At 44.6% G+C, this 24,896-nt stretch overlaps 1 protein-coding gene across 10 annotated transcripts in view; it reads right to left on the reverse strand.

The window, feature by feature from the left end:
* Window positions 1-24,896, reverse strand: part of MEGF11 (multiple EGF like domains 11) — a 466,023-nt gene that overhangs the window by 232,969 nt on the left and 208,158 nt on the right. For all 10 annotated transcript variants that reach the window (XR_006354901.1, XR_006354902.1, XM_043986259.1 and 7 more), the window contains one exon: window positions 6,407-6,499. Coding sequence is in view for 8 of the 10 variants with exons in the window: in XM_043986259.1 (XP_043842194.1) it covers window positions 6,407-6,499 (93 nt within the window). In the remaining 2 variants the exon portion in view is untranslated. The remainder of the gene's footprint in view (window positions 1-6,406; window positions 6,500-24,896) is intronic.

Raw genomic sequence — 24,896 nt, forward strand, 5'->3', positions numbered from 1 at the left:
ACCCCTGCATTCAGAGCAGCAGAGAGTTTCTGGGCTTCCCCAGGAGCTCAGCACCTCCTGCCTCTCCAGTGCCCGCAGAGCGGAAGTCCTCAGCCTGGGCAGACTTGTGGCCTTCCTCCGGGAACTCTCAGCCCAGGAGGATTTGAGGAGTGGGGGCCATGAGTCACATCCAAGGCACAGGCCTCCGGAGGTCCCCCCCCTCCCTCCTCTAAAGGCAGGTGGGTATGGGTAAGGCAGTGTAGACAGCCATGAATCTAAACCCTCTGTTAGGGTTTAGATTAAATGAGGGAACAGAGGCACACACAAGTGGAATGACTTCTGCCCAGATGGCTCATAGCTGAGTTTCAAGGAATCAATCAACAAGCATTCATCATAAGCACTGGCTAGGTGCAGGCATTGGGGATACAAGGACAAAAATGAAATTACCCTGCCTTACGACAGGCTTTATTTTCGGTCCTGGTAAACAAACAGACAAGTAAAGTTAAATATTTAAATATCTACATGGTAACACACAAAGTAATGTCAGGTGAGTAGGGATGAAGGAGCACTATTATTAGCTTGGGAGATCAGGAAAGGTCTCAGGTAGTTTAATTGGTGCCAAACTTTTGAGTTGGATTTTGCAGGGACTCCAAGATTTGCAGGGGTGGGGTGAGCAGGGAGAGCATTCCAGGCATAGGGAAGCATAGGAAATGGAACGTCGTGACAGGGGCAGCAAGCTTTTGTTTAATAAATGTCTGCTCAACACAAATGAAGCCGTTCCGCCTCCAGTGAGCTCATACTATATTAATGTCAGCTATTACTATGGCCGTAGTTCTGTCCCTTTGGCCAAATCCACTAGGTTCGCTACCTGTTTGCTGAACTAGCGCATCCCAACAAAATGTAAGCCCCCTGAGGGCAGGGATTTTTTTTTCTGTCTTCCTCCCAGGCACCAAGTAGAGTGCCTTACTCCTAGAAGGTGCTTAAAAATCTTTCTTAGAGTGACTAATATGGAAATATTTTACATAATTGCACATGTATAAAATATATTTGATTGCTTACTGCCACAGGGAGGAAGGAAGGAAGGAGGGAGGGATAGAATTTGGAACTCAAAACTTTAAATAATATTTTTAAAATAAAATAAAAATAAATAAAAACTCTGTTGTTGGATTCCTAATTTGAATCTGAAATCTATATACTCCTAATAACTGGACCAGTGCCCAGAATGCATCTAGGAAGGGGATCCTACCCTGTTATCACTTTCCCAGTAAAGCAACAGTGACTTAAGCCCTGTAAGCTCAGCTCAGCGGACTGGCCTCCTGGGAACATGCCCATCCAGTTTTTGGAAGCCCGTGAGGAGCTTGGACTAGATGTCTCTAAGGTTCCTTTCAGCTGTAACATGCTACGAGTTTATAAGTGTATGAATCTGCCCCTGAGCATTTGAGGAGGCCAGAAGAGTTTGGCACCAATTAAGTAATTAGCACAAAAGTCTATAAAACAACACAGCCAATTCATTTAGTGTCTAACGCAGTAGACAGCACACATCAATTTCTAAGGCTACTCTATCAACTACATATCCCTGAGTCAAAAAGGAAGATAAGGTCACCAGGAATTGAGGACTGGATTCCATGAATACCAGAGCTATAGGGAATCAGGTAGCTGGGAAGGATTAAAGAATAACAGGATACCCAAGACAACTAGGGGGCCTCATGGATGGAGCACTGGACCTGGAGTCAGGAATGCCTGAGTTTAAATCTTGCATCAGACACTAGCTGGGTGACTGTGGATAAGTCATTTAATCTGTCTGCCTCAGTTTCCTCAACTGTAAAATAGGAATCATAACAGCTCCTACTTCTCAGGGTCACTGTGAAGATCAAATAAGAGGATGTTGTAAAGTGTTTAGCCCAGTGCCTGACACATAGAAGATACTTGTTAAATCTTTCCTTCTTCCTTTTTTCCTTCTTTCCCTCCTTGCTTCTTTCCCTTCCTCCCTCTTTCCTTCCCTCCTCCTTCCTTCCTTTCCTTTCTCCTTCCTTCCTTCTATCCTTCCCTCATCCTTCCTTCCCTTCTTTCCTTTTTTCCTCCTACCTTTCTTCCCTCCTTACCTCCAGCCTTCCTTCCTTCTCTTCTTTCTTCCTTCTTTCCATACTATTATTACTTTTGTTTTTGTTTTTGGAGGTTTTTCCCTTTTGTTCTGATTCATCTTTCACAGTATGACTAAGGCAGAAATATGTTTAATGTGATTGTACATATATAACCTATATTAGATTGCTTGCTGTCTTCGGGAGCGGGGAGGGAAGGGAGGGAGGGAGGGAGAAAAATTTAGGACTAAAATTCTTATGAAAACAAATGTTGAAAACCTTCTTCCTTCTTTTCTTCCTTTCCTCCCTCCCTCATTCTTTTCTTCCCTTGTTCCTTCCTTCCTTCCTCCCTCCCTCCCTCTCCCCTCCCCCTTTCTTCCCTTGATCCTTCCTTCCAACAGTTACTGGGCCAGAGCAGCACCAAACAGAATGGGAAGCAGCAGAGATGATCCAAGAAGAGGCATTTCAGTCAGCGCTGAGACCTAGTACTGACAAGCCAGGAGACAAAGAGGCCATAGGAACAGCGTAGACACTTCAACAAGCAAACTGAGACTATGGGAAGAAAACAGAATTTCTTTGTAACTTCCATGAGAGGCAAAGTCCAAGTCCTGGAGCCTGGGAATCAGCTTTGCAAAGAGCTAGCAGGCCACCAAATAGAGGAAGGGCTGGTGCTTTTTCTATCTACTCAGCAACAGAAGCCAGAAGTAGGAGGCATGTTTGGGCTTCAGGTAAGGAAACACACACTGACATTAAAAGAGATAGCTCAGGGGCAGCTAGGTGATGCAGTGGATAAAGCACTGGTCCTGGATTCAGGAGGACCAGAGTTCAAATCAGACCCTTTACTTTATTTGGTGTTGTTTTGTTTTTTTTAGTGAGGCAATTGGGGTTAAGTGACTTGCCCAGGGTCACACAGCTAGTAAGTGTTAAGTGTCAGGCCAGATTTGAACTCAGGTACTCCTGACTCCAGGGCCAGTGCTCTATCCACTGTGCCACCTAACTGCCCCCAGACCCTTTACTTTAAGCAGTGGAAAATACAGCTAGATGGTGTGGTGTAAAGTACTGGACGTGGAGTCAGAAAGACCCGAGTCCAAATCCTTACTTGCTGTTTGACTCTGGGCAAGTCACTTAAACATCTGCCTTCCTCAGCTTCCCATAAGTAAAATGATGACAATCAATAATAGCACCCTCCTCTGAGGATTGCTGGGAGAACCAAATGAGATAATATTTATACAGTGTTTTGTAAATCCTAAAGTACTTATATAAATGCAAGCTATTAGTGCTATCATCATTATTATTAGTTCCCTAGAAATAAGGAAAATGGCCGGGGGGGGGGGGCGGGGGGCAGGGAGCAGATGGAAAGTCAGGGCAAGGATGACTCCGTCATCCTCACCCCAGTACTTTGGAAATCACTCAGCTGCAAGAACATGTTTCTGGGCCCCAAGGACACAGGGCACAGCCTGCAAAGCACTCTGGGAAAGGAGTCAAATAGATACGGGACACATGGAATGCGACAATTATCTTAATACAACGAAAGCTTAAGCTTCTAAGCTAATCCTGGGGTATCATTTATAAAAGTTAACAGGGCATATTTAATTTAGGAATTGGCTCACGTTCTCCTTACAGCTGAAAACTCATAAATGAAATATACTGGATCACTGCCCAGTGCGGAAATAAAAGTTATGAATAATGCTTCTATCTCAATCATTGTCAAGGCTTTAATATCTCTAATTATTTTAAAAAGCTAGATCTCCAATATAGAGAAAAACTTTTTTTTTCCTTTTTATCTCCACTTGTGAGATTAGTACAATTTAATAATAGTCCCTCTGTCTCCTTTATCCAACATAAACTGACATTTTGTCCTCTGTTCTTCATCATCGGGTGGGCTAGAAGTTTAGGACCAGGAGGGCTAACATTTCCCCCATGTTGGTTCCTGTAAAACCTCCAACAGAAGCATAGCCATTGGAGAACCAGACTTAGAATCAGGAAGACCTGGGTTCAGGACCCATCTCTTCCCTAGCACTTAGCTCAATACTTAGCACACAGTAGGCACTTAATAACTGTTTGTTGAATGACCAATATGTACTGGCTGTGTGACCCTGGACAAGTCACAACCTCTGAGTGCCCCCAGGCAATTCTCTAAGACTGAGTTTGAGTCTGCCTTGGTAGAGAACTTTCCTCACTAGGGTTCCCTATACCGATGAAATCATAGGCTAAAATATGGGGTTCTTAACCTTTTCTGTGTCGTGGACCCCCTTTGGCAGCTTGTTAAAGCCTTTGGATTCCTCAGAATCACTTTTTTTTTTTTTGCAGGGCAATGGGGGTTAAGTGACTTGCCCAGGGTCACACAGCTAGTAAGTGTCAAGTGTCTGAGGCCGGATTTGAACTCAGGTACTCCTGAATCCAGGGCTGGTTCTTTATCCACTGTGCTACCTAGCTGCCCCAGAATCACATTTTAAGATGCATAAAATAAAACACAAAGAAAGTCAATTATAGTGAAATAGTTATCATAATATATATATATATAATATACATATACACACACATATGTGTGTGTGTAGATAGATAGATATACATATATATATACATATACATATATGCAAAGTTCACAAATCCCCAGGTTAGAAATACATGGTCTAAAAAAACCCCAAACATCTCCAAACTTTCAAAGGTTATTTACATGCCTATTCCCACCCTAAAAATTAGCACCAGTTCAATTGCTCCTGGTATAGAAATCAGACTGTGCATGGTGACAATCAGTAAGTATGCATTAAGCACCTACTATGTGCCAGAGGGGGCAGCTGGACGGTGCAGTAGATAGAATGCCAGGCCTGGAGTTCAAATCTGACCTCAGGCACTTACTAGTTGTGTGACCCTGGACAACTCACTTAATTAACCTTGCTTGCCTCAGCTTCCCCATTTATAAAATGGGCTGGAGAAGGAAATGGCAAACCACTCCAGTATCTTTGCCAAGAAAACCCCAAATGGGGTCACAAAGAGTCAGACAAACTGAAATGATTCAACAACACGTGCCAGATACTGGACTTTGCACTTGAAAACCAAAAGCAAAAACCAATTTAATCTCCCACTCTCTTATGGGAAACAGCATGTAGATAGAAGTAACAACAAAAGGCTTGATATGTAAATATGAAGTCACTGGGGAGTGGGACTGGGACAGGGAGACTGGTCACTAAGGAGGAGATCTATAGTGACCTCACATAGGAGGTCATGCTTGAGCTGAGCTATCAAACAAGTCAGGAATTCTAAGAAGTGAGAGTAAAGGAGACAGACCTCACAAACGCACGGAGATGGGAAATGGGAGATTACACTGGTTTGGCTGGAATACAGAATGCACAAAGGGGAATAGCACGTAATAAGTCTGGGAAGCCGGGCTGGAGCCAGATTTTGAAGGGTCTTAAATGCCAAATGAGGAATTTGTAATATATCTCAGAGGTAATATTTGAGCTTTTGAAGAGGAGAGTGACACAGACATCCCTATGCTTGAGGAATCTCAATTTGGCAGCTGTGTGGGGCATGGAGGGGGAGAGACTCAAAGCGGGGCCAGAGATCAAAGCCCCAGAAGAAACAGATGATGGTGGAACCAGTAAAGCTGCCAATATACCAGAGAACCTGTCCACCCCACCTTCATTTCTCCTGATTCAGCTGACCCTGAATTTTCCATTCCAAAATTATCACCTGACTCAAATATCCAAAACTCTCTGTGTAGCCAGCAGGATGTCCACACAGCACATAACTAGGAAGGACTTTGAATCACAGCCTTTGGAAAGAGGCTGGCAAGTACACCCAAGACTTCTGGTGAGAGCTTGGACATCTATCTTCACAGAAGTCACATCGAGAAGGAGATACTCACAGCAGAACAGCAGAGAAATAAATACAGATGCTCAAGATGAGCCACAGCCCAGGAGGGAAAAAACCAAAAACTAGAATATAGCCCATGCTTAGAGAAGCTTCCTGAGAGCGGGTCAATCTGAATCTTGGCTTTTCCTCCCCCAAGTACCCATCCTTCCATCAGTACCCACAATCCCTTATGGTATGTACTCACTTTTGCACCTCCCCTAAATACCCACAAACACTCAACCACCACCAAGCTGCAGATAACACTCCCAGGAAGGTCCCCAAATACAAGAACACTCAATCACACCTTCCCTGGTGTGTATCTTTAGCTCCTGAGGTTCCTTTCAGCTATCATCCTTTATTCTGTCCTACTGGGCTCCATATTTCAGAGGTTCACTGAGGAAACTCTGCCCCCTCCCTCCCAGCAACAGAGTCCTCAAGGGGCAGACTTACCAACTTACCCACCCTCTGACCCACAAGGGTATGGATGTACTCACCACTGGAGCAGTCGGTGCCTCCCCAGCCAGGCTCGCAGTGACAGGTGTCAGGGGAGACACATCGGCCATGGACGCATTCTTCAGTGCACAAGGCTGTGAGAGGGAAAAAAGCACAATAAAAAACCAACTCTCTGCTGGTCAAGGAACCTTAAACTGCTCCGTGGTGATCCTGGTGTCCATAAATACTCCAGAGGCTGCAGAGGAGGGGGCCAGCCTGAGGAGGTGACAACACCTGACCTGAGTTATTTAATTAATGCCCTAGAATGAAACCTGCAAGAACAGATTTCAAATCTGACCCAAGTAGCTTTGCAAGAATATACGTACATACACAGGTGACTACATCCCATACATATGTGCATACCATATATACACACAGATATGCTTAATACATATATTTCAAATTATTTTATACATGGACACCCTCTATTTCCTCCCCTACTCCTCACTTCTGTATTCTTGTCTACCGTCCCATACCCCTATCAGCCAAGGAAATAACCTGCCACCTCCCATTTTATCTTTTCTCTTGGACTCCTGGTAAGGCTTCTCAATTCTCACCCTGCATTAAATGAACAGATGTCATTCCCTCCCCCACCCCATTTCTCTTCCCCAAACATCCCTATTTTGGGGCTCTCAAATGTCAGTGATTCCACAAAGCACACAAATGGTGAGGAAAAGGCACCCACTAATTAAAATGCAGTAATTAAGAGAGACATTCATGATGATAATTATAATTAGAGAGAGTCTCACAATTTCTTATCATGCAGTCAGTCACTATGGGCTCCTAAGGATGGGAGGTAGGGCCCACTGAAGGCTTCTCACACTGTTCCAGCTCTGGGAAGGATTATTTGCCACAGTCCGAGGGGTGGAGATCATCCCACTCCTGAACTGATACCATCATTGGATGCTCAGGGGTCGCCATTTGCTTCCTGGATTAAAACTACCCTTCCCCCTCCATCTCACTTATCCATAGCTCATCTATATTGTGCAGGCTTACTGAACATATTCATCCTCAATTTTTTTACCCCACCCTACCCTGAAAACTCCTTTAAGCTCTCAGGAAACTGGTTGCCCCTATCAACTCCTGTCAATTTCTCGGCTAGCTATCTGAATTCATCTTCCTCTGCCTGAAAAGTTTGAGGATGCCATCTCTTTGAGTGACTCCCCTTCAGGCTATAGAAATGATGCCCCACACAACATGGCATTATTTGAGCGAGTACTGCAAGGTCCCTTTGAGCTCTCAAATACATCTCCCCCTTTCTGGCCCTGGACTGCTTTGGAGCTGTCCTCCCTCACTACCAGGCCCAGAATATCCACTTTTGAATCAGTAATGGTTTTGATGATAAGAACATTGTATACAGAAGGTTTTCATGGAAGTATATATTGCCAGAAAAGAACAAACGTCTTCTGTTGAGCTCACCAGCACATATTATTTATCAGATTAGAGAGCTGATATCCTAGAAAGCACAGAGAGCAAAAGCCCATGTCTGAGTGGGTGAGATATAGAATAGGTAAATTTATTTGGGGCAGGGGATGGAGTAAGGGATATGGTAAAGGGAGCAAAATATCTAAAGCCAAAGAGGCGAGGCTCTTGTGAAACAAAGTAGGGACTTCATTAAAAAGGAGGCACTAATTCAGTTCAATAAAGCAAGCATTTATTAAGTGCTGTTTGCCAGGCACTATGCTAGGTACTAGAGAGAAAAAAGAGATCGTATGCAAAGGTATAGGGGTGGTAGATAGAATTGTTGTTTGTCCTTTCAAAGAGGACCAACGACATCACAGGGTAACATCTTGACTTGCACTTGAATTGGATTTAAGTGAAGCTGAGTTCTGCCTCACTCTATCTTCCAAGATCATAAAAGTCCAGTGGCAAGACAAAAGTCGGGATGACTGATGATGACCCATGGCACAGAAGACAATCTTGGCATCCTCAATGCCTGACCAAGCTCTAACCTCTGCCTGCTTCAGCTACCTTCATGGCCATTGGAAAAAAATGTTCTCCTCTGACCAATGCTACTGGGGGCAAGTTTTCACATGCCTGGGGTAGACATCCCCCTAATTCACCAACATGTTTGAGGCTTGTTGGTTACCTTCAGCCAAGCTAAGACGGTCTTATCAGGATGTGGCCACAGAACATGCTACTGCTTCTTGGAGCCCCAGGTAAGAGTTAGGTGACAGGTAGATATCAGAGGTGCATGAGCAGCCATGAAAAGGGCTCAGTAGCCTTCACACTAGAGGTTCTGGTCCTCCCTGAACACCCCATATACCCCAACAGATATAATATCATGTATAGGCACCATCAAGTAGATTTTTGTGGCTGTTACTCAATATGTTTGCTTGTTTTGTTTTGTTGAGGCAATGAGGGCTAAGTGACTTGCCCAGAGTCACACAGCTAGCAAGTGTCTGAGGTCAAATTTGAAGTCAGGTCCTCCTGAAACCAGGGCTGGTGTTTTATCCACTGTACCACCTAGCTGCCCCCTGTTACTCAATTGGAGCCAGTTTGTTAAGGGCCTTAAATGCCAACCCAAATAGTCTGTGTTCTATCCTAGAGAGAGTTTCTGGGTCACAAAAGTAACAAGATGATAGACTAGGTATTTTCTCCAATCCTCATGACCTTTCAAACCTCTCCAAAACAGAAATTATTCACTAAAGATAAAGCAACATCAACTGTTTCCATGGTCTAGGACACCCAGAATCCAAAAGAAGGTTTAAAAAACCCACAACTAGGTGAATTGATGCCCACTGACTCTGAGCTCACTCAGTACTCCAAGCCCACCTGCCATGCTGCTGGCAATGAGGCCACACTAGCAGACCCAAGAACACAACAAAGGCTTATAACTAATCCTACCCTCACATACCAATCCCATCTCCCTCTTTCTAATACTAGAGAGACCCCCCCCCATTCCAGGCTGAAGAAATTTGCCCTGACCATGACAGAACATGTAGCTTTAGGAGCAAAAGCCTGCCAGGAGTCACAACCCTGTAATACCATCACTGAAAATATCCAAAATGCTTGTACCCAGGCAAAGAACTAAGTAACAGAGAAAGTGGGACAGGACTCTGTATGTACAGCACTCTATCAAGCCTGAGGGTGAAAAGCACAGCATCCAATTGGAGTCAGTTCTGACCACCTAAAAGTCAACTGGGGTAGAGATCTAGGCCAGAGAACCATAAATTGCTCAATGTGGGGGGCCAAAATGCTTTGAGAGCCAGCCCCCAAGAAAACCACAATCAGAGAGGAGGTAGTCACAGAGTGACTAATAGGGGAAATAAGAAGAAATAAAATAACAGACATTACCAAAGATTTCAAGAAGAAGAAAACTTAAAAACCTTGAACATAAATAGGAAAAATATTAATAACAGAAGGGAATATGGCCCTCGAGATCTAAGAAATGAGTTCGGGCATCTATCAATAAATACTGCAAAACAAAGGAAAATGATCCAACACTTGATGAGACAGAGGACCTTGTGGAATTTGAGATGAATAGGGAATGGCAACACACTATTCTTGAGTGGTTCACAGCAAAAATAATGGACAGAATAAAAAAACTAGAATATGCAATGGCAAGCCTTATGAAAGAAGCAAAAGAGAATAACAGACTGGTAAGCAAATAGATAGAAGTGAAGGATAATCTGGAAGAAGAAAAGCAAAAACAATAACAAAAAAAAGTGCTTATTACATATTCTGTCACTGAGGCAGTAGGGAACCACTGATACTTCTTGAGTAGAAAGATGATGTAAAACCTGTATTTTAGGAATAGTTGTGTGGAAGATGGGTTGGAGAGGGGACAGACCAGAGGCAAGGAAACCAATTAGAATGCTTCAGCAACGGGCCAGGAGAAAGGTAATGAGGGCCTGGACTCAAATGGTGACCAAGTGAGTGAAAAGAAAGAGAAGAATGTGAGAAATATTATGGAGAGATAAATGACAAGACTTCAATCAATTGGCTATAGTCAAGGAGGAACAGTGAAAACTTGAGGACCATGTGGAGACTGCACACCTAAATGATTTGAAGAACAATGGTTTCTTCAACAGATATTAAGCCATTAGGAAGATAAGTAGTTTATGTTACTAAATTCCATTTTGGTTATGTTTACTTTGAGATTTCTATGGGGGATCTAGGTGAAGATGTCGAGCCGGTATTTGGCGATTCTGGAGTTTAGTTCAGAAGGAAAAAAGAAAGCAAAGTGACCTCCTGGCAGAAAGGTGATGAATTTAAAAAGCAGAGACAAACATTTCTAGGCGTCATCAATGTGGAGATTTATTTTGCTGGACTATGACTAATTAAGATGTGGATTTTTATTTTTTTTTCTCGATTTTGTCTTTGTCATTCAAGTGGGGAGATAGTGGGATGGACAGATTACAAATAGATGTATAAGTAAATTTAGTGAATTAATTTTTTTTAAGACAGAAGAGGGCAAGATATGTAATTTTGGTAGTTTGGAGAAACAACTGTAAGTGAATTAAAGATAGATCCCACTAAGGAGGTGGGAGATGAAAATCTAGTTTAGCTGGGGGAGGGGCAGCTAGGTGGAACAGTGGATAAAACAGTGACCCTGGATTCAGGAGGACCTGAGTTCAAATCCAGCCAATGATGCTTGGCACTAGCTGTGTGACCCTGAGCAAGTCACATAACTCTCATTGCCCCGCAAAACAAAACAAAACAACAATTTAGTTGGGGGGGGAGGGAGAGAGAGTGGAGGGGAGAAGGGGAAAGGGAGAAGGAGGAAGGGAGAGAGAGGGAGAGGGAGAAGGAGGAAGGGAAAGACAGAGGGAATGAGGGAGAGATAGGGAGAGAGAGGTAAAAGGGAAAGAGGGATGAGGAGAGAGGGGGAGGGAGAGGGAAAACAAGGAAGGGAAAGAGGGGAAGAGGGGGGAGAGAAAGAGGGAGAGAAGGGGAGAGAGAGGGAGGGGAGAGGGATGGAAAGAGGGAGGAAGGGAAAGAAAGGGATTGTCGAAGGAGTTAAAGACAGGGAGAAAGGGAGATGGAGGAAGGAAGGGGGAGGGAGAGAGTGACAGACAGAGACACAGAGAGAGAGAGAGAGAGAGAGAGAGAGAGAGAGAGAGAGAATGGGAATAAATGAGAATGAGAATGAGAATATGAATGAGAACTCAGGACAGTCAGCCACTAGACATCCTAGGACAAAGGAGTAGGAGTCCTAGAAAATGTCTGATATTTCAAGACACAAAAACAAGTGCTCCAAACCAGCCCCTGATATCCCCATGGTGCCTGGGTTCAGAGAGCATGGAAGGTTTTGATGGAGAGGGGCTCTCAGGAGTCCCACACTGCAGCTCCAACTAGCTAATCTGATAAACAGTGCGGATGTGCTACAGGAGAGGTTCCCCCTTAAATGGTAATATGCACTTCCATAAAAGAACAGAGACCCAGAAAGGGGAATCTGAGCATTCCTCTTCTGAGTTCTGAGGGAGAAGATGAATTGCACAATCTGTCACCCACAAGCAGTCTCTCTTCCCTTCCTGCTCCCATCTGACTCTGGGGATCTGAACCAGCTCCCTTCCTTCTGTCTCCCCCTCTCACTAGGCCCAGAAGGCAGAGAGGCAGGCAAGGGCCTTCAGAGACTTCCATCAGGCCCTAGGGCTGCCTCTTTCCTTGTTCCAGCCATGAGCTCAGCAGTGCCCTGTTTAACAGTCTATTCGGGGCATCCAAAGTGATTACACGGGGCCATTCCTTTGTCCTATTCCTTCATTCAACAACTGCTGACTGTTAAGGCCCGGCCAATGGCTCAGCAAACCCCGGACTCTGCTTGCCGGCCTCCAGGCCACAGGCTTTCCCCTCTCCATCCTCGCCCTCCTTGTAGTCTGTCCAGGATATGCATTCGTCAAAACTGCAATTCATTCATATTTTATAGGTGTTGTTGTGAGGGGGATGAAATATTGATAGCAAACACTGGAGGCTCAGAGTGGCCTATTTGCTTCTGAGTATTTGTTTACCTTTTTGTACAGAGTAAGGGGTGGGGGGCACAGGGAGGAGGGAAGAAGGGAGGGGAGAGTACAGAATGATGCAATCCTCCTAACAGCTCTCCTGGAGGGCTGGACTTTGAAGCTGATGGGGACTTCACCAGGCTCCAGCTAAGGACTCCTATTAGCACTCAGCAATGGGTCACCTGATTTCAGAGAAGCTGGTGGCAAGAGGGAAGCCTAGGACCTCTTCCCCCAGCCAGTCATATCTCCCACTGCCCACCCCAGCTCTTAATCCTCCAGTACTAGGGAACAAGTCAGGAGGTGCTGAATCTAGTGATCTCTCCTTTCCTCCTCCCCACCTGTTCTTTTCCTCCTCTGAACTCCTAGACTTCTCATGAGCTAGAACCCACGTTTTGTCACTTAATCATATAGTCCTTTCACTGCTACTTAAAAAATGTAATAGGGTCAGTCAGTCAGTCCACAAGCATTTATTAAGTCTTTATTATTGAGCTGAGCATTGTGCTAAATGCTAAGCATACAAAGAAAGGCTAAAATAATCCCTGCATTAGAAGAGCTTACATCGAAAAGGGGAAACAATCCGTAAATAAACAGGTTTATGCAAGATCCATACAGAATAGATGGGAGGGGCAGCTAGATGGCACAGTGGATAGAGCACTGGTCCTGGAGTCAGGAGTACCTGAGTTCAAATCCGGCCTCAGACACTTAATACTTAACTAGCTGTGTGACCCTGGGCAAGTCACTTAACCCCAATTGCCTCACTAAAAAAAAAAATAAATAAATAAATAAACCCTAAAAAAAAACCAAAACAGAATAGATGGGAGGTGGGGGCAGCTAGATGGCCCAGTGGATAAAGTACCGACCCTGGATTTAGGAGGACCTGAGTTCAAATCCGGTCTCAGACACTTAACACTTACTAGCTGTGTGACCCTGGGCAAATCCCTTAACCTTCATTGTCCCACCAAAAAAAAAAAGAGGGAAAAAAACAAAATAGATGGGAGGTAACTTTAGAAAAGCAGGCTCTGGGAGAGCAGGAAAGAAAGACCTCTTGCCTTCCTGGTATTCACTCTAAGTCTTGAAGGGAGCCAGGGATTCTAAGAAGTAGAAGGAGGAGGATGTGCATTCCAGGCATGGGGAAGAGCCAATGCAAAGGCACGGAGATAGGAGAGGAACTGTCATTTTGGGGGGACAGCAAGTAGGCCAGCGTGTAAAAACCCTAGAAAAGGGAAGGAGGGGCCAGATTGTAAAGAAATTTGATCAAATGCCAAAGGACTTTATCTTTTCTCTCATATATATATATATATATATATATATACACACACACACGTATGTGTGTACTGTGTGTATTGTATGTGTGTATATGTATGTTATCTTTATATATAGATATAGATATATAGATATATGTATAGATATAGTACTATGAGATGATAGAAAGACTACTGCACTGAGAGACAGCAGCCCTGGGTTCTATTGTAGTTTAACAAAAATATAACTTCCTTGAGAGTAAAGACTGCTTCACTTTCTGTTCTGTATCTGACCTAACACAATGCCTGGCACATAGTAGGCACTTAATAATACTTACTGGCTGATTGATTGCCTTGCTCTCTCTTTTTTCCCCTCCCCCAAGCATCCAACCTTTTTCAGAATTGTTGATAGAGTGGGATGCCAAGGCTTGACCTTCCCCCTTGTTGTCTGTCATGGTTTCCTGTAAGGAGATGATGGAACAAAAGACTCTGAAAAAGAATAGTTTTTCACTTCCTGGGAATGAATGAGCAGCCTGCAAATTCCTGCCACTAGGATAGCCGAAGACAGATTTCCCAGTGTTTTTTGAAGAACTGGGAGCTTGTAAGAAAGACCCAGAGCCATCCCATCAGGATGTAGCTATCGCACCAATTCATTTGGAAGCTAGAAATGTACTTTTTGTTCCAAGGGGAAAACACTGGGAGCATCACCTGAACATTGAATCCAATATGGCATCCTTGAACCAGGTCCAAAGAAAGCACGCTGGATTTGAGTTCTAGCTTTACCACTTCCTAGCTGTGTTACCTTGGGCAAACTAATTTACCTCAGGTTACTACCGCCCTATAAAATAAAGGAGTTGGACTGGGCAATCCCTAAAGTCATCTCAGCTCTGAAAATTCTATGAGCCTAAGTTCATAGAGTGATAAGAACACAGATATGGAGCTAGAAGAGATCTCAGAAATCATCTGGTCCAAACTTCTCATTTTATAATAAGGAAACAGAGGCCCAGAAAAGTTAAGTTACTCATCCACAGATTTTCACCCATGGTTACGTAAAGCTGTGCAAATAGTGTTCAAGTCTAAAAACAAGGTGAGCTTTTGTGGCACTCACAAGTGAAGTATTAAGAATTCAATTCCAGGGCAGGTAGGTGGCACAGTGAATAGAGCACTGGCCCTGGGTTCAGGAGGACCTGAGTTCAAATCCGGCCTCAGACACTTGACACTTATTAGCTGTGTGACCCTGGGCAAGTCAATTAACCCCAATTGCCTCACCGAAAAAATAAGATAAAATAAAATAATTCAATTCCACAATCATTCATGAAGCATCTATCAGTGCAAGGCAAAGAAGCATATTCCGGCCCTCAATGAGCTTACCCTCTACTAAGAAGGAGGTAGCACATACCCAGATCCATATTATATGAGGAAAAATGTGATAGGAGCAAAAAGAAACCAACAAAGTATTCCAGGAAAATTTAAGAAAGGAGAAATTACTTTTAACTGGGTGCCTACATGCATGGCCGAGGGGGTGGGAGGGAATAATGAGGGGTGAGGAGGATATATTACAGAAGGTTTTCAGGAAGAGGTAGTAGCTAAGATGGACCTAGAAGTAAGAGAAGGGTTCCAATAGGCAGAAATGGGAAGGTATCCATGACATTCTAGGTGTAGAGGGTGGTCTATACAGGGGAGAAGAGATTGGGGCAATTCTGGAGAGCACCTAGTAGTCCAGTCATGATGGGATGCTGAACGAGTAAAAGTCAATAATATGAAAGAAAGTTGGAAAGGAAAAATGAAGCCAGATTGTGGAGGGCCTCGAATGCCAGATTCAGGAATGTGTATTTTATCCAAAGGCAATAATTGAGCAGTTAAACAGCATCTGATATAGACGCCTTTGCTGTTATTTTCCTGATGGTCTGAGTTTCCCAATTGTCTGGGCAGTGTCTGAGGCTCACCAATTCTTCAGTGTTCCTACTAACCGAGGTGGGGCAGGCGGGGAAGGTGGAGGGGCGAGGTGTTGACCTTGCCCAAACTTAGCAGCGGCCAACTCTGAGCAATGCTACTGCAGATGCCTGAATAATCATCACCCACTGAGGAACATTGTGAATTAAGCCGTTTCATTTTATGGAAAAGGCACTGAACTCTGTGTCAGAGGGCCTGAATTCAAATTCTGACTGACACTACCTGTGAGACCCTGTGAGGCCCCTTTCCTTGTCCAAAAATGAGGGGATTAGAAGGCCCACAAGATCCCTTCCTGCTTTAAATCTGCAGAACTTTGACCAACTCCTGGAATTTCCTAATTTTTAATGGAGACGCTGTTTCCTTGCATCTCAGATGTTCTACCAAGTTTTACAGATGTATTGATCCTAGGCTTAACAGAGGCTGAGCTCATGGAAATAACTGAGTGGTTTCAATAAATAAAAGAAAAAAAAAGAAAAATGTGAAATCAGAATGCCCCAGGATGACCTCCTTTGGCCGAATTGATTCTGTCAATATTTATCCCCAAGAAAGCTGATATTTGCAAATCCTCACTCCCTGTCCTGGGACCTCAGTTTCCACATCTAAAATTGGCCAGAGATTGGACTAGATAACAACACCTAGCTTCTGGCACTATGGACGGCCCTCTTCTTCATGTTCTCTTCTCCCTAGGGTTCTGTCACACTCCCCTCTCCTGGTTCTCCTCTTACCTGTCCAACCACTCCTCGGTGTCCTTTGCCAGATCTCCATCCACGAGCATTGATTAACCTTTGGTATCCCCCCTCCCACCGCAAGGTTCTGTCCTTGGCTTTCCTCTTTTCTCTTTCTATGCCCTTTCAACTGGTGACCTCATCAGCTCCCATGGATTCAATGACCATCTCTATGCTAATAGATCTAGTTATCCAGCCCTAACCTCTTCATCAACCTCTAGTCTTGAATCTCCAACTGACTATTCGACAATTTGTGCTGGATGTCCCATAGCCATCCTAATCTCAATTACAAAACTGAACTCATTATCTTCCCCTCCCGTGCCCATATTTCCTTTTACTGAAAAGAGCATCACCATCCTCTCAGTCCCCCAGGCTCACCCACTTCCACTCTTCCTCCTCCCTCTCTGTCTCCCTCCCTCTCCCTCTCCCCCTCCCTCTCTCTCTCTCTTCCCCCTCTCTCTTCCCCTCTCTCTTTCCCTCTCTCCCTCCCCCCTTCTCTCTCTCTCTCTCTCTCTCTCTCTCTCTCTCTCTCTCTCTCTCTCTCTCTCTCTCTCTCTCTCTCTCACACACACACACACACACACACCCTCTCCTATCCATTGGATTGCCAAATCCTCCAACTCTGTAACATCTCTCATGCATTCCCTCTTCCCTCCTCTGACAGGGCCACCACCCTGGTCCAAGCCCTCATTGCCTCATGCTTGGCCCACTGCAATAGCCTTAGGGTTATTCTCCTTGCTCTAAGAGTCCACTCTGCTGTAAAGCAGAGATCTGAGTGTGTCATCCCATGCTCTCCTCCCCTCCCCCATTCAATAAGCTCCGGTTGCTTCCTATTACCTGCAGGATCAAACAGAAAAGCTTCTCTTTGGCTTTTAAAGTCCTTCATAAGCTGGCCCTCTCCCACCCCTCCAGTTTCTTAATACTTTACTCTGGTCCACACATTCTGCAATCCAGTGACAGCGGCCTCCTTGCTACTCCTAAAACAAGACATTCTATCTCTGAATTCTGGGCATTTTTGCTAGCCATCCCCCTTGCCTGGAACGTTCTCCCTCCTCAGCTCCATCTCCTAGCCTCCCCGGCTGCTTTCAAGTCCTACCTAAAATCCCACCTTCTTATGCAAGAAGTTTTTCTTAAGGCCTCTTCATGCTAGGGCCTTCCCTCTGAGATTATCAACAATTTAACCGAGCTATTTGCACATAGTTGTCTCCCCCTTAGACTATAAGCTCCTTGGGGGAAGGGGCTGATTTTTCGTTTTTTTCTTTTCTTGATATCCCCTAGCACTTAGCACAGTGCCTGGTACATGGGAGGGACTTATTACATGCCTGTTCACTGACTGATTATTTTTCTATGACTATGCTATGTCCAAAGACAACACAACAACTTCAAGTTTTCCTGGGTCTACTCAATGTTTACCATTTGTCCTCCCTCTCACCCCCTCACGAAATGTGACTACCACTGATAGGCCCTTTTATCACCAGTCCTTACAATAGGACTCCTCAGTAATAAGGCCCTTTGCAGAGTGTCCAGCATGGCTGACCTCTGAGTCCATTAGTTGCTTTTTTGTTGTTGAAGATAATCAAGTGATTTGCCATTTCCTTTTCCAGCTCATTTTACAGATGAAGAAACTGAAGCAAACAGGGTTAAATAACTTGACGGGACTCATACGTCTACTGTGTCTGAAGCCGGATTTGAATTCAGGTCTTCCTGATTCCAAGAAAGGCACTCTATCCACCACACCACCTAGCTGTCCTGTATTAGTACATGGCCTTTAATATCAACTCACTGAAAATACGGTGAGGAGACACACTGCCCACCCCTCCTTCTCTCCAAAGGTGAGGGACCAGGGTGTGAAATATTGCCTATCTTCTCATACTCAGTTGATTTTCTTAAACTGTTCTTTTTTTCTTTAAAAAAAAATTCTTTGTTACAAGGGATGGTTCTCTGAGGACATGAAGGAGATGGGGATATATTCAAAATAAAGGGGAGGTCAAAACAAAAGATATCAATGTTTTAAAAGACCTAGGGGAAAAAAAAGATTATCCCACTGACCGCTGACCTTAAGGCATCAGATAAGGGCATGGCTACAAAAGTGCCAGATGGCCCTGGGCAGTGGCTGCTGACCACTCTATGAACAATGTCGTTGGCAGAAGGAAACAGCAAAAAAAGGAGAAAAAAAGGCCTTGTTGTTAAAAAGCTCCACAACTGTCTCAGCAGCTGTGCCTTTGCCATCTGGACTAGTCACAAGCCTCTTGCTGGACTTTTTTTGACTCTATTAATCCTATTACTACCACTGCTAACTAATTATTCGTGTAACACTTACTATGTGCCAGGACTGGGCCAAATGCTTTACAATATTCGTAAAGGATCTCATTTGAGGCCTCACAACAACCCCCTTTTTTACAGTTAAGAAAACCAAGGCAAAACAGAGGTTAAGTAACTTGCCCAAGGTCACACAGCTAGCAAGTGTCTGAGTCTGAATTTTGAATTCTGACTCATCCTGACTCTAGGCCCAGGGCTCTATCCACTGCTCCACCTAGCTGCCTAAGCTCTCATTCCAATCCACCGTTTACGGCCCAGGGGAGCTTTCTGCTCAGGGCTTAAGGCAAGATGGAACCAATCAATCAATCAATTAATTAATAAGCATTTATCAAACACCCCACCATTCTACAGGAATCCTAGAGGCTAACCCAGCTTCCTAAACTGTCCGCACTACAGACCCCAGCTGACCTTGTTCCACCTCCACTGGAGAGTTTGCTCCTAGGAGACTTTCCCTGGACTGGGCACTTTTGGAAGGATACACTCTAAATTATTATTAGAAACTTTATAATGTTTAGTACTTGAGATCCCAGATAGGCCTGTGTCTGTGAGCTGTGACTGGTCATCAGAGAAAAACTGCTTGAGGACCTTTCAGCCATCAAAGTAAGCTACATCTGTCTATAAAGGGTGGCAGTGGTTTTGTTTTTTGTTTTTCATGGAAAAACATATTCTAAAAGGTCCAGCATGTTATCTTGCTGGTCTCCCACCCCCGCCCACACTGGCCTGTTAGAGGATAGTGCCTGGCAGTTAGTTTAAGTGTTTGTGGACTTGGAATGCCCCAGGACAAGAGAATGCCCCTACATCTAGTAACCACAAGGAGAAGAAAAAAGGTCTCGTGCTTAAAAATGACAATGTATCCTGCCTCAGACACTTGACACTTACTAGGTGTGTGACCCTGGGCAAGTCAACTTGAACCTCATTGTCTTCACCAAAAAAAACATGACAATGTGCCAAGCCCCCTGAATGACTGAGAGTTTGTTGGAATTTGGACCTTATTTAGTCCCTAATATTGAATACATGATTTCCATCACGAGTCAGAGCCATGATCCAAAGAGGCCTGGGAATGTGTCTCTGAGAGGGAGACCTAGGGACAAGCAGTGGGGACAGTGTGGTGGTCTCCTTGGCTGTGATATCCATATGTGGCCAGCTGCCTTTCCCTTGAGTGCATCCCAGCAAGCCAGTCATCACAAACTGGGGGTGAGAGGGAGAGGAAACATTTAAAAGCAATGAAGCTGAAGGCCAAGTATATACTCCTTATCACAGCACTTCCAAGTCCCACCCTAGCCTGCCTTTTCGTTGCTCAGCTTGTGCCCAACCTCTACATAACCCTGGGGGACTTTGTCCATGGGGTTTTCTTGGCAAGATACTGGAGTGGTTTGCCCATTTCCTTCCCCACGTTTTCTCCATTTACAGATGAGGAACTGGGGCAAAGCAGGGTCTTGTGCCAGGGTCACACAGCTAGTAAGTGGTCTGAGGGTAGATTTGAACTCAAATCTTCCTGACAAAATTTGTTGTTATTGTGGTTTGGTCATTTTTGTGATGTCTGACTCTTCATGACCTCATCTGAGGTTCTCTTGGCAAAGATATAGGAGTGGTTTGTCATTTCCTTCTCCAGCTCATTTTCCAGATAAGGAAACTGCAGCAAGCGGGGTTAAGTGACTTGCCCAGGGTCACACAGTTAGTAAGTGTCTGAGGCTGGATTTAAACGCACGAAGATGAATCTTCCTGACTCAAGGCCTGCACTCTACTTGGTCACCTAGCTGCCTTTATACATGTATATATCCTGCCTCACCATTCATTTGTGAGCTCCTCTGATCGTGGAGACGATGCCTCATCACTTCCTTTGTGGGGTCTGACAGTATTACTTTTGTACCATACTAACAGCTTTTATTTTTACAGTGCTTCATGTAATGCTTTTCATTAAAAAAATCACAGTTACCTCATTCATTCAACAAGTGCTTTACTTTACCTACTGAGCACCTACTGCACTAGGCGCTGGGATACATTACAGTCCGTTGTCCCAAAGAAAATTATGTTCTCGGAGGACAGACGACACGTATGCGGAAGTGTAATACCCAAATATATACAAATCTCTCTTTGAAGTAGATAAAATAGGTACTTCACAGATGAGAAAATCAGAGAAGTTAAATGAACCTAGTGGTAGACCAAAGGTCAGTGCCCAAGCATGAGCACCCCAAGGCATCTTCAGTCTCCCAATCTGTCATCCTGGGACCCCTATCCTTGTGTATTTCTTATACCATACTGCTCCTCACATTCAATAAATTTCGCCTGATAACTTAGGGAAAATCCAAGGTCAAGAGGAGCTCCGTGAAAATCAGCAAAGATCCTTGTCCTGCTTTTCCAAGGCTTCCAGTACCTTAGGACCGCCTGCAGGGATTCTATGCAGTTCCCCCCGGAGTGAGTGAAGCTGATTTAGGTATCACCTCCAAAAGCACAGTCACTTGTGCTAACTCAGCAGACTTGATCTGCCCCATTTCTCCTGGGACTTTATAGGAGGAGAGTTGAACTCATTTAAGAAAGACTGGCGTGGCTGCCAAAAGCTTAAGCCCAATGCCATCCCTGGCCCCTCCCAAATGCCCAGGCTATGGAGGAAGACACTGGTGAGGAAGCCTACTGCCTTTTGGGCTGACTTTGAATCAGCCAAGCTGCAGGAAAATCCTTTCTACAAATGCAGGCACATGCAATTTGGCATGGGGACAAATGTGCTCTGGAGCTCAGATGCAAGGCAAGGGAGTGAGGTCCCAGAAGGGGAGTCTGCATAAGCACAGCAGGATTGGGCCAGAATGGGATAGGAGTGAAGACAGCAGGCTCCATTTCCGACTCAGGGTCTGCTCTGAAATCGAATTGTTGAAGCCACACCAGTCACCTCCCCCCACCTAAGGGCACATGGTCAGGTATCCTCTCACCAGGAGAGTTTGGAATTAATTCTAATTCTCTCAGCTTTCCTCTCAAGTCAAGCCAGAAGTCCCCAAGGTATTCAGAGCAATATATTTTGCCCAAGTGGTTTGCAAATGATCTTACTAGTTAATGGAACTATAAAAATTTACTTACCTAGAAAGGTTAAGAAAAACAAAGATCATGCTATGGCACCTTGGCTGGACCTGTCTGATACCCCAGCCTAGCTTGGTGGCATGCAGAAAAACTAGGGGTCCTTAATATCTGCCGGTGAAGTGGGTGGTCTGTGGGGAGGCCGATAGGATCTGGCCACATCTTTCTGTACCAAGCCATGTTCATCGATCGGTTTACCATTTAGCATTCCCGGCGATGAGTATAAGATCAGTTTTGTTGTTTGATTCAGCCTGGAAATAAAATGACCTACATCAAAGTCTGCCAACATACAAACTCCAAGGCAACTGCTTAGCATGAGTGGATTTTGGCCATGTTCAAGGTCACTCGGGAAGTTGAGGGAGTGGAGGTGGGAATCTAGGGGAGTGAACGAAAGGAGTTCAGAGACAATTCGCCGGATATTTTATCAATGCTTCCTTCTAATTGCCAGCACCTGTCTGTCCCCTGACACTGCAGGAGTAGCTACAGAAAAACCTTCACCTAGTTGTAAATGGTGGAGCTGGCCTTCTCTGGACAACTAGAGTTTGTTTCTCATTGCTGGCAAATTACATTTGGTCTAAGACACAAAATAGACAAGAACAAAATGGGGGAACTTCTATGATAAGCTGGAAGGACATGGGATGCTTGTTATAGGAGTTGATAGGTTGGTAGTAGAACTCGGGAGGCTCCCAGACCAGGATGTCTCTGGAGAGGTACTCGAGCCTCAACATCACCAGCAAGACCAGTCAACTTCACTGCATTATCATTTTTTATCTAATTGCCTTGGAGACTCTGTGGCTGCTTAATTCTGTTCTCATTCTTCCTCTTCTTCTCAGGGCCAAGAAACAGGCTGGGCAGTGCCAGCTGGGTGCTCCTGGATTTGGCTCCCATTCAATGGAGCTTAAAAACAAAAAATACCTTGGGTTGAACCAAAAAAGTGAAGGGAGGGGGGATCCAACTGCCTGGTTTGGAATTTCTGTTACCCCAGCTCTATGCATCCTCCTCCTCTCAGAAAAATGCAAGTCTAGGCTTCTTGCCATTCCCAGGCTAATGAAGCAGAATGGGGAAAGGGGTACAGGGGGAGGAAGGAAGACTCCATGAAGCTCCCTCAGTGGAACTGACACAGAAGGATGACAATCAAACTCGACTCTAAAAGTATTTCACGATGCTATAAAGATAGAACCAAGTGTGGTACATTGTGCTATTCTTTATAACATCTCAATCCTAGAAAAATAGAGCCCTACAGAGTTCATTAATCTTTGTATATTGGCAGAATTATTGCAGACTCACAACAAACCTATAACTTCTCCATGCTTCACTGTTATCACAATGATCTTCTGCCCAAGAGCACAGCCCTGCCCATGTTATTCCCCTGGTCAAGAATCTCTAGTGGCTCCCTAGAGCCCTTCTCAACCTTGACTCTAAGCTCACCTTTTGGACCTATTCCAAATTCATCTCCTTCACCCACTCGCTGTTCTGGCCAAACTGGCCTCTTTGCTTTTTCCCTCAATTCAACCTTCTACCTCTGAATCTCTCTGCCTTTGCAGAGGGGGCCACTCATGCCTCAACTATCCTCTCTCCTCACCTCCACCTCTTAGCTGGTGCCCCAGCTGATAATACCTCCCCCTTCCCCCAAATTATATTCTACTGCTCTGCTCCATATAATATATCCCCCCAGTAGAATGTAAGCTTATCGAGGACAGGGCTATTTTTAGTTTTCTTCTTCTTGGTATATCCAGCACCTAGTATGGTGCTTGCACATAGTAAGTGCTTGATGAATGCTTACTCAATCACCAGCAGGGAGGAGAAATTAAACATTCTTTGGAAACTCCCTGGTGACCCAATCAGCTAGTAAGACCTGAGCTGTGGTAATATAATTCTGCGAGCAACAAGATTTCTGCCTGCCATCCATACCTCTCCACAGAAGCCAGGAGCCCTCCTCTTCATTAATCATCGGAAAGCCCTCTGTCTCATGCATGTGTTCAAACAATGAATTTCCCTCAGATACTTGTCTCTACCTTGCCACTCCATTAGTAACACCTGGTGACACTCGTCTGTCTCTCTGATGACGTTCCCCAATAGGAACAATTGTTTATCAATTTGAAATGGCTGAATTTTCCATTCCTGTGCTCCTGATCATGTTCCAGGTGAAAACAATCCTTCCCTCCTCCATGTGCCAATAAAGGCCAAGGCACAGCCCTCTAGTCAATTCCCTTAATTCAATTTTGCAGAACAAAATCTGCTTTTGGACCAATTCTCAGCACACAAAGCATTCTCTTATAAAGGAATTTTCCCGGCTGTGAGGTTCAAAACCACCAATCCTGCCCTTCTGCAAGGAGCAACAGCTTTTCAACTTGTTAATGATGTTAAAACAGAAGGCCTGAGTCAGCAAACCCTCAGCACATGACCCAAGAAAATCTTTTTCTGCATGTTTTTTTTCCCCTCTTTGACAGATGCTGGGCTTTCTCCAGAAAGACACATTCCCACTGATTGATTTTTCTTTGGGAAATTGATCTTCACCACCTACAAGGAAAGCAAAGCATGAGGCTTGCTGAGGGGTTTTTTTTGGTGCCCTGATTTAAAAATTAGTCTCTTGTTTTCCTTTTTTTTTTTTAATTATGCCTTGCTACTGGCTTATTCCAAAACAAGGTGGCATCTCCTCATTGACACTCATGATGGATTCCCAAATGATAAGGACAGTGTTCATCACCATCTGTCTATCTGCTTGGATGTTACAAGGGTTGATGGGCCAGAGGCCACAGCATGAAGTATATCGATCTCTATGATCTGTCTGCCCAAAGGGAGTGTGGCTCAGCATGGAGCAAGCATATAGCAATATTAGCAATGTTCCTTCCTCTCACCATCCCCATGCCCCATCTTGGACTTGCATTACCTATGCCATCTGTCTCTTGGTCACATTCTCCCCATGGGAAAAATCATACTTATCTTTGTATCTCCCCAGTGCCTAACCTAGTGCTTTGCACAGAATATGAGTTTTAATAAATCATGGCTAGATGGATGAATGAATGAATGAGCTCTCAGTTCCAAAACTGGGAAAGAAGCCAAGGAAACTCATCCTCCTTGCTCTTTAGGGACCACTACCCCCAGCCAACAACCTCTTCAGCCCCCACCACAGACAATCACAACTCTGACTCTGGTTACACCAAGAAAAAGGCACCACTTCAGAGACTTAGTGGGCATCTCCTTTCCTCGCACCTCTCCCACCTCCGTTCCCATGATGACTAAAAC

The sequence above is a fragment of the Dromiciops gliroides genome, chromosome 2 (assembly GCF_019393635.1).
Source record: "Dromiciops gliroides isolate mDroGli1 chromosome 2, mDroGli1.pri, whole genome shotgun sequence".
NCBI classification, from domain to species: domain Eukaryota; kingdom Metazoa; phylum Chordata; class Mammalia; order Microbiotheria; family Microbiotheriidae; genus Dromiciops; species Dromiciops gliroides.